This window comes from Colossoma macropomum, unplaced genomic scaffold (assembly GCF_904425465.1).
Source record: "Colossoma macropomum unplaced genomic scaffold, Colossoma_macropomum, whole genome shotgun sequence".
Taxonomy (NCBI): domain Eukaryota; kingdom Metazoa; phylum Chordata; class Actinopteri; order Characiformes; family Serrasalmidae; genus Colossoma; species Colossoma macropomum.
In genome coordinates this window covers 21,487,657-21,498,218 of record NW_023494804.1, presented here as the reverse complement: position 1 = coordinate 21,498,218, position 10,562 = coordinate 21,487,657, and the positions used below count along the sequence as shown (strand labels likewise).

Here is a 10,562-nt window from a genome sequence, read left to right as displayed (position 1 = left end):
ACAAACTGGTGAAATTCCCCTTTAAATGCATTAGCTGATTCATAAGTAAAAATTCAAATGATTCATATCTCTGTTGTATTTTAATTAAACGTCCTTCACTATCTGCTTATCCTGATTTTCCCTGTTCTGTAGGCCACTGACTCCCTAAATATACAGGCCTAACTGACTAACATGTGGCTCCACATGGCTACCAGATTAAACAGAAGCAAGGAAACATACTATTACACAAAGCACAAACACATAGCAGAAGCAGCAACCCAGATACATTCAACGAAAAATGCAAGCTGTATACTAGTATTAATAAATTATACAACAAATTTTATTTTAAACTATCAAATATTAGTATTTACACGTAATAAGATTTCAGCCTATAATATTATGCAGATGCTACAAAAAAATTCGACTCACTTGGATTTGTGAATCGGCACGACCAATTCATAGAAAAGAACCGGTTCAATAGAAGGATTCGTTCACGCTACCAAATAACGAATCGCGTCGCAGAGAAAGAGCAGCAGCTCGCAGCCGGTAGGAACAGGGCTGCGCTGCAGAACCGGGAAGAGCGCTTGAAAGAAGAGGGGAAAAAAAACAGAAAGAGAAAGAGAAAAGGGTGGGGGAGATCGAGATGCGTATGGTCGCGCCACACCAACACGTGTTCTTAAGCGTCAAATCTGCGCAAGTGCAGAGCGCAGCGCAGTTTTTCACACTCGATGAATGAATGAATCTAGTGTAGGTCATAGTTTGCTATACAAAAATACTTATATACTTAATACTGATCTATTAGTGTGTAAAACACCATTCAAATAACACAATCGCTGTTTAAAAGCCTGATGTACACACTTAAAAAGACGGCTCTTTTGTAAATAAAACCATGAGTTCTGTGTAGAACCTTGCCATGCTTATATGTGTTGTGTATGGTTCTATATAGAATGGTTGGAAATGCTTCTATACAGCACCAAAAACGGGTTTTCTATTGTTACAAGCTTGATATTGTAACAATAAATGAACCCTTGAAGAACCAAGAGTGTTCAGTGGAAGTCAAATGCTCATTTGCCACTTAGAATAAACACAGCAGATCCAACAGTACATTAAATACACTGATTTTAAAGCTGAACACCTGATATGAAGATCACTGTAATGTATTCTGTAACTCAGCCTTTATTAGTAAAGGAACTACATCCTGGGACAAATCAGTGGAAAGAAAATGTGTTGTGATGCTGCTCAAAGAACATTTCCAATCTGGTATTTGTAAAGGCCTTGAATAAAGAGAACAGTATAGTCCATATAGTCCACATCCATACCCATCATGTTCCTTATCAGCAACATGCACTGCTTTTAGACGTTTTATTATTCAGAGTTAAGTGAATGAAAAGGACAGGTTTTTCTTGTAACTGTACAATTAAATATTACTGAAGTGGTGATTAAGGAACATCAGTCAAAACAGGACATATGCTGGTTTCCTAGTGAAACAAATACTCCCATGAATATGAAATACTCAGCATACACTAAAGGGCCCATATCATGAAAAAAATCCTCTTTTTCTGAAATAAAATTTGATGTAATATGTAAACAATGTTAAAGTTTTAGCACATACTGTTCACTACATAGTCCATATGGAAACTAAACTGAAAAAAAAAAAATGTTTTGAATTTGATATTTTTGTGAGGTTGCTACATTTGCCTATAAAGACTATAGCAGTTTAGCTCCACCCATTCACGCTGAAGTTTCATCCTGGACTGCTTATTGAATTAGACACAATACAGGGCACCCAATCAGATCATTTACATATATCAGTCTTGAGGGTGAAGTAACAAGACAGCCTGTTTCATTATGAAGGGCAAAGAGATGTTGGAAAAATTGTAACTGTTATAAATGTATAAAAATGAATGATGACTTCAGTACATAAAACCATAACGAAAGTGGACCTTAGGGAAAGAAATAAACTGCTAGAAGAATGCACGATATGGGCCCTTTAGAACATGCTAAAATGTTTAAATGACAGTGTAAGTGCACACAATTTTTCCACATTCACACATGATGGGTGGGGGGTGGCGGGCAAAAAAAAAACAAAACAAAAAAAAAACCCACCAAAACAAAACAAACAGAAAACAATGAAAGGAAGACTGGGGTGCAGAGATGAAAGCCGAGAACATCCTTTCATCTCTCACAAGTTTTTCACTGTGTAACTTCTTTGAACGCCCGTTTTACAAACATTGAGTCAAAATGAACTAATTAATTGTAATTTCACTAAATAATTCTTCGTATATATATATTTTGACTCATCACTCTCAAACTCATTAGCAATTACCAATCCTGAACTATGGAGGCAGTTTCAGTGGGCGTGCTCATGGACGTGCCCTTCCTGAGTAAAATACTTTCTAAGTGAGTGGACCAACCATTGCTGTTCTTAATTATTTCCACACATAGTATCGGTACTTCTTGTTCTCTGCATTACCTGAACCACTCCCAGAGATCCTTAGAGGATCCTGACTCAGCCTTAGGTAAAGTTTTACAAACAAAAACCAAAGAAGAAAAAACAAAAAACAAAAAAAACTCTCAATTAGGCCCAAGTACACTAGAAAATAAACCCACTACTCTTTTTTCAATTAACTCCTAAATAGCTTCATAGTCACTTCTGTATAACTTGCAGAGGTGAAAATATTTTACATAGAAGTCACATAATACTGCAAGTCATTTATTGTTACTTAACAACATAAGTAATCTGTCGGGTTTAAGACTTTGAATTCACTGAGCATCAAATAACGACTGCAAAAGGGGAATTCCAATAATTTATTAAATCAGCTTAATGCAATCCTTAAGATTTAAGACTAATTTCATTCAGAGTGTTTAATGTTAAATGCTCCTGTTGTAAATGTTCTAAGATTTAGAATTGTTCACAGCATGCAGTGATAGGAACCAGATGTCTGAAGAGTCTTTTTGCTCCCTCAAAAAAAGTCACATGAAATGGTTCACTGGTCATTTCAGAGAATAAATTAAATGGTAATAACTGAGCTGTAGACATTGTGCCTCCTGGTTCCCATCACCACCACTGTCAAGAAATCAGAGCCAGGATGTTTCCTTACAATGAAAACAACTGCATTATGCAGAAATTGACAAATTGACAGAATTCCCCTTTAAAAGAACAAAAATCTGTGCCTTACTTTCTGTTAATGCATTCCAGAGTTCAACAAAACCCACACATTAATGCAGTCAAATTTGCACACTTCAGCTCAACACCAAATCATTTTACAGTGTGCTAGGCAGATCCTGCTGTTATATGTATCACCTGTACCCCAGCTTATCTTCCAGAGAGGTGACTGGTAACACCATCCTCACTCGCCCACAGCCTCTACTCTGGCCAATCAGTCGTCCAGCTCCATGTCGAATAGGCTGTACAAGTCACGTGTGGTCACTCCACGCAGGATGGCTGCGACAAAAAGACACAGAAGATCAGTTGTGTTGACACACAGAGGAAAACTGTGACATGGCACAAGTCTGCTTTCGCTTGCTATTGCTCTCTCTCGCCCCCAGGCCAGCTGGAGTCATGCTCTAGCCGCTGTACAGAGGGCGTTCAGCGGGCTTGAGATCTAAAAGGAACCCTTTATGTAGAGGCTGCTGGAGAATGCAGCTGTAATGCAGTTGGTGGCATTATCATACTTCTGACATTACAACCCTGTATAGGCTAGTGTTGTACGTATATAATCCGTATAGGCCAGTACAAGGTAGTGTTGTATGTATACAGTCATGTGTGGGTTGATGTACGATAACCTCTCTAAAGGCAATATATGGCCTCTTATGCTCATGCTCTAGAGTTAGAGATTACTGTGTTTACCTCTGTGAGCTAATCTAAATTTAATTCTGTGCAAATTAACAATAAACTAATGTTAACAAAATTTCACTATGGTGCCCATCCATGTGTTCAGGAATGATTTGGTTTGTTGGACAATTAGGTAAGTTTCTGATCATGATTGGGCCAGTCAGAACGGCCTATTTTTAAAGTAGCTTTTAAGATGACTCTTTCACCAGGTATGTTGAACCACAGGATTATATGCTGACTTTGTGCAGTAGGCCATCATAGCACAACACATAATCAGAGTGAGAGCTCAAATTGTGGCAAAACTTTTGTTCCGAACCAGAATACAGCCCAAACCTTTTATATCCAAATCCGACCTGATCCGAACCACATCATCAAGATTGAGTCCAAACCTGACCCGAGCCAAGTTTTGATGAAACAGACCCAAACCACTTGATCAACTTTTGAGTCCTAAACAGAAATGAGCCCAAAAAAACATCCGTACAAAACTGACCTAAACCAGCCAATCATCACCAAAAAGGCAGAATAAAACCCAACAGGATAATTTTAAACAATTTAAAAAAACTCCACATTTATCACGTTAATACATTAACAACATAGTAACTGTCACCACTTTTTAAAATAAAAACTCAAATATGTATTGAAGGAAAGGTGAGCATTAAACATATGCAAACTGTAACTACACACAAGGTTTATAAATACAAATATGCTATGAGACTAACAGAATCAGCCTGCCACTACACCAACCTTACCCAGTCTGCCTAGAAGTATCTGTCCAATGTCCTTGATGTCATTGTATTCATGCAGCAGATCAATGTGCTGATCTATCTCCTCCACTTTGATGCCTCTGTTGAAACAATCATAAAACAACAAAAACATCTCAGTCTTTACTTCTTAGAGAAAAGATTAAATCGGTTTCAGAGAAGCCCTAATTGATAGCAAGGAAAACAAGAATGACCTTTATTATAATGTATAACTGTTGTGTCAACTGTTTTTGTGGAAGCACCAGACATGAACGCATTCTGGTGCATGACAGAAGTGCTGCATATACAACAACAAATTTGCACATGCACGTAAAATTATGTACCAAGTAGATGGAAGAAGCAGCAGTACTGAGTGTCTTATTTTGTGACTGATTTTCTTCTTGCAGTGTCATGAGGGGGGAAAAAAAAACACAACATCTCATGCTTAAAAGTCCATAAACAATCATAAAAATATTTAGGTCTATGTAAAAGACTGCTTGGAAACAGGCCGTCATCTGTGGTCTACCTCCTGTGTATCTACCAAAAACACAAACAAACTTACTCATTTTCTAACAGCGCAATCTGTGAATCCAGCTCGGCTAGTTTCATCTGCAGTTCTTTGATCTCCTCCTCAATACAGATCCCAGAACTTGCTGCGTTGGAAGCCTGAACCTATTAAAAGCACAGTGATGTTCTTGTTACAGGGTGCGCAATTTTGAAATCACATTCTGTCCTTTTTAATACGTTTTTAAGACCAACAACAGAAAAATAATCTAATTCCCAACACACACAAACCCATATACAGCCTGCAGAAATATCTGTTTCATTCACACAGATGAAACAAACATTATACACTTTGATCCACCTTTTCAGTACATTTGACTGCTATTAGTTCTGCTGTCCTGTAGCCTTTCATCAGTGGCCAGTTTCCAACTATATTTCATTGTTGGCTGGATATATTTGGTTAACAAAATAATCTGACTTATGTTTATCATTTACACCAACTCTTTTCAGCCCCATCTTTAAGGTTTATCTCACAATTCAATACCTCCAAAAGTAAAAAAGTAAGACATTCACATACATTTTATGAACGTGTATGGTGTACTTTAAGGCTTCACAAGGCTATTTAATACCCACAAGAACTCTGTGTTACTGCTTTTTGTAAAGTTACACATTAACTGTTCAGTCATGCAGTAAAATGCACCGATCCAGGTTGGGAAACAGCAACAGTGTACTGTTTTATTAAGCACATGTGATGCATGTGTGGCCTTTTCTTACCAGATTCAGAAAAAAGGACTCATCTAAATTACAATACTTACTGGAGACTTAAAACTGGAATTCACTTTCTTTGATCCCGAATATGGCGTTCTGTTCAACAGAAAACAAAGTAGTAAATCAATAAGACTTAAAAACAAAATCAAGCTACACTACATGTCCAAAAGTATTGAGACACCCCTTAATATTAGTGAACTTTGCGAATTTCAAGTGCCTCCACTGCTGACATAGATGTTCACCTGTGAACGCACAGCGTGTATAATTTCCATTAAAAAAACAAACAAACAAACAAACAAAAAAAAACACTTACCAATATTGTAGTATGTTCTGAATCAGGTCACCATGCCCAATGCAAAGTGTCAGCTAGAGGGGTATAAAGCCCCCCAAGCATTTAATAACAACATTGTAATTCATTGTCTCATTGTAATTGTTGCTTTTGGCCATAAGAAGTGCCGCTTTCTGCCCCCTAGTTGCAAGTGCATCTCCATAATGCCGCCGCACAGAAACTCATCTATACCTTTGGGATGAGCTGGAGATCTGATCATCAAACTTCAGTACCTGACCTCACTAATGCTCTTGTGGCTGAATGCAATCAAATCCTCACAACAATGTTCCAACATCTAGTGTAAAGCCTTGTCAGAAGAGTATAGGCTGTTACTACAGCAAAAGGGGGAGGGCAAACTCTCTAAGAATATCCTTGATTACAAAAGAAATGTTGGATAAGTGGATGCACTTTAACTAGCCTCTGGCACTTACAATTGCTAAGCAACTAATAGCAAAGCAGTTGAATGCTGAACAGTAAAAGATTTATCCATCAGTGACCCTAAATTGCCAGTTTATTAGGCCATTTTTTTTAAACTACGTTTAACGGTTAGTTTATCAGAAATACCCAACACATAGGTGGACTTTGTAGGTTTGCAGTTACTGACTGCAGCCCATCTGTTGATGCACAATTTATCAGCTCCTTTCAACCCTGTAAACCTACATATTGGTAGCTATAGATCAATTCATTCTACACAATAATCAGCATCATAAAAACAAACTGCTCTGTGTTCAAAACACAGTAAGCCTCTTACTGTTCAGTGTGTAACCTGAATGTTCTTTAAAAATTGCCCATAGTAAAATGCCACGCTCTAAACTAATTTACCAATACATAAATGTTTATTGACCTGTCATTCTGGAAGAGGACCACCCCAGGGCCACTGCTGACCAGATATTATTGGGGTTCTCAGTTCATTCTCAGCACAGCAGTGACAGTGATATGGAAGTGATATCATGTTAGTGTGTGTTGTGTTGATACAATTGTATCAGACACAGCAGTGCTGCTAGAGTTTTAAATACTGTGTCCACTTGCTGCCTACTTTGTTAGACACACCCCCCTTGTCGATTCTCATCATAGGTGCACAATGTACCTCTTTTTTTTCCGCAACAAATTGTGCTAGTCATCTTGTTGCCCTTCATTAGTTTTCAGTTTCTGACCACAGGCCCAACATTGGCTGGATGATAGACCAGTCTTAAGTCAGTATTAACACCTACTACAACGTCAGAATATCACTGGTCTACAGTGGGCCCTTTTCATTGATTGACAGGGTGGCAGAGAGTGGCAACGTATACGTAGTGCACCTAATAAACTGGCAATTCAGTGTATATACTGATACTTCTACTGAATCATAAACCACCTAAAGTTTCAGTCTTTCAGTATCTACACCAGAGCCCCCGTCCCTTTAGCCAAAGCCCCATCAGAGAGATTCCTTTAGAGGGGAATTCCACTGATCTCTCAAAACTTCTGCTAAAATAAAAGGTTAAGATGTACACAAAGTCATTATAAGTAGTTTGATGTGAAATGCTTCGTTCCAGAAAAGCTTACTGAACCAAAATTTATCACAGTGGTGCTGGTAGGAACCAGACACCAAAGTAGTAACTTACCCTGACAAAACTTCCGGATAGTAAATAAAATGGCTATATTTGTGTTGTAGACATAGTGACCCTTGGTTTTTATCATCACCACTGTAAAGAAATCAGAGTCTGTAAGTTTGTCTAACGACAATGAACCATTTCACATCATACCACTCTCTGAATGACTGTTTACATCTCAAAGATTGAATTACGCAGAAACTTTGAAAAATCGTTGGAATTCCCCTTGAACTGAAAAACATGAGCTCGGTTCCGAGGGTCCATTAAGACGAAGAGAGAGAGATGCAGGTCCTCCATAGAATGCCACAATAATTAGAAATCATAAAAAGACTTGATAAAACTCGAAGACAGACAGTGTCTAACGTAGTCTAACGTAACTTCACAGCTAGTACAGATCCCCTAAGCTAACTAACCAAAGGTCCAGCTCACTGTTTATTTACCTTTTTCTTGAAGCTAACAACACCGCGCCTCCCCTCTGTGGTGTAAACTTCAACGAGGTTTCAGCGACAGTACCGGCCTTGGAGTCTTCCTGCCCTGCATCTGAATCCATGTCTCATTCTGCCTCGACTGACTAAAGGAGTTTGTTGTTCTTCATTGACGAAGATAAACAAAACTAGCTGTAGCAAATTAGCTCATTAGCTCGGTCAAATCCGTTCAGCGCGCCTCGCTTTGGAATAGTGAACGTCACTCGCTGTGGCGAATTTGATTGGACGTTGCAGAAATTGAGGCGGAGCGTGTGTAGTGACAAATCAAGGCCAAACTGACAGATATTTTTAATACGTCTTTATTTTATTTTATTTTTTAACTTGTTGTTTACACTGGTTGCTTACAAAGATGTCTCAATTTGTTTGCTACAACTCTTGCAACTCAGTTATAGTTATATTCACTGGAGCAAATTATTCTATGTTAGGCATAGCATGAAAACTGACTGAATAAGGAACTGCACAGCCGATGATTCTGATCATTTTCACAACACTGTACTTTAGGTCATCAACTAACAGATAAAATTAACACATATAACAAATATAAATGTAAATACGTTAACTACAGTAAGAGCAGACTCTGAGTTCACAGAACATTTTTAAATTTTATTTTATTTAATTTAATTTTATTTTATTTAACACTTTATTTTGACAACGCAAAGGCCAACACAAACCATTGGCCCTTCTACGCTTCGCCAGCAGATGGCAGCATAAACTAATAAAATGTCCACTGGTCCAGATTCAGTATTTATAAAGTGCTGAGAGAAGAACTGAAGGTGAACGAAAACATATTTTGAACTATTTTCTGACTATATCTCTTAGCTAGACGTGGGGACGTGGGGCTGAAGTAATTTAAAGCAACAAATTCATTAAAAGTCTTGTCGTTTCAGTAAAACAATGAAAGCTGCTCAGGTCTAAAACGCTCAGGTGCTGAATTCCCTATAGACATGAACTTCTTAGTACACCCAGTCCCTATCAGCATGGGTAATGTAGTTTGATGTCGATGATGATGTGTTAAAGACCAAAGATATATGTAGCACAACTCTGTTCCAGCTCAGATGTAGGGAAACATGAAATATAGGATATTGAAGTGCAAAGAAAAATACAAGGGAGGCTTACAACCTTTTTAAAGTATGGAAAAATATCAGACAAAAACATACAGTTCTTTTCACAACTCAACTCTTATACACTGAAGCCATATTCAGGGTTAGGAAATGGCCAAAAAAAGGACTGTACTGAACATCCTGTCTTGTATTGACTTGTCATCTTCTAGGTTTTACTCTGACCATGACTCACCTCTCACAGCAGTTTCCAGAGAGTATTACTGTCATCTGATCACTTCACTTGGAGTGCAAGGTGAGTTCATAAGAACAGTTTCCTAATAGTAGAGATCGCCTGCTTTGCTTTTTTAAGTGTTTTCTTGCTCCAACACACATGATCCAACTCATGAGCTTATTATGGCGCCCTTCATGAGTTTAAATGGAGGAAAATGCTACTCCACTCAACTGTGTAGGACAGTTTTTTTTATTAAAAAGAATCAAGAGCACTTTGGTTTATCATGACAGTAAAACAGGCATGACTGCACCCACAGATTTGTCCAGTTTGCTTTTTCTTCATTATGAAGACATCACAAAAATGTCATCTACAAATGTTTTACATTATTGCAGCATGTTCTTTTATTTTAGGCATAGAATTAAACATGATTAAAGCCAAAGTCAAAAATATAACCATTGCTGCATCTGTTGTAAACATGCAGATTCACCTCCTAACTAAAATAGTCTCTAGAGTGAGGTTTTCTGGTTTAAAGACAAAACCTCCCTTCTGATGATGTATCTTGAAGGTGGAAGGAGCTTTTTAAACAGCTTACTTGAGAGCTATTTGATTTTTTTTCCACTAGCTGCTGAAGGAAGGAAGCCAGATGGCTGATGTTACTGCTGAATGTCACCTCAGAATTTATTAGCCACTACATGAGTGGTGCATACATGAATTTCCTTTTCAGTATGGGGGGATCCCCAGTGGTTGTGTGACATATTTGCATAATGCATGCTGGGTGTTGTAGTGATGGAAGAAAACACAAAAAGGATACACAGTTGTGAATTCTGTCAACCAGATGATGCTGATGGGTGCAATGCTGCTGAAAGACTGATGGAGAATGTGCTGTAGATGTTTCTGTATAGAAGCCTTCTTATAGAAGGGTTCTTTATAGCACTAAAAAGAGTTCTTCTGTTGTTACGATATCAAGCTGGTTATAATAGAAGAACCCTTTTTGGTGCTATAGAGAACACTTTACAAAAAGATTCTATATAGAACCATCTACAGCACAGTCCACCAGTCTGA

The 10,562-nt window shown here is 38.0% G+C and overlaps 1 protein-coding gene across 1 annotated transcript; it reads right to left on the bottom strand.

Moving 5' to 3' along the window:
- Positions 1-2,807: 2,807 nt before the first annotated feature.
- swi5 (SWI5 homologous recombination repair protein) lies at positions 2,808-8,406 on the bottom strand. Its single transcript, XM_036595896.1, has 5 exons — positions 8,184-8,406; positions 5,874-5,922; positions 5,117-5,226; positions 4,564-4,658; positions 2,808-3,424 (listed from the first exon to the last, which is right to left on the bottom strand). Exons 1-5 carry the CDS (start codon positions 8,291-8,293, stop codon positions 3,360-3,362), a joined length of 429 nt encoding a protein of 142 aa, XP_036451789.1. The 5' UTR covers positions 8,294-8,406; the 3' UTR covers positions 2,808-3,359.
- Between the last annotated feature and the right edge of the window lie 2,156 nt (positions 8,407-10,562).

Bases quoted from the DNA above. Each gene is read 5' to 3' on its own strand.
- swi5 (XM_036595896.1), bottom strand. From the start codon at position 8,293: ATGGATTCAGATGCAGGGCAGGAAGACTCCAAGGCCGGTACTGTCGCT. The intron at 5,923-8,183 runs GTAAATAAACAG...TCTGTTGAACAG, and splicing joins TTGTTAGCTTCAAGAAAAAG to AACGCCATATTCGGGATCAA. The intron at 4,659-5,116 runs GTAAGTTTGTTT...TTGTTTCAACAG, and splicing joins ATTGCGCTGTTAGAAAATGA to AGGCATCAAAGTGGAGGAGA.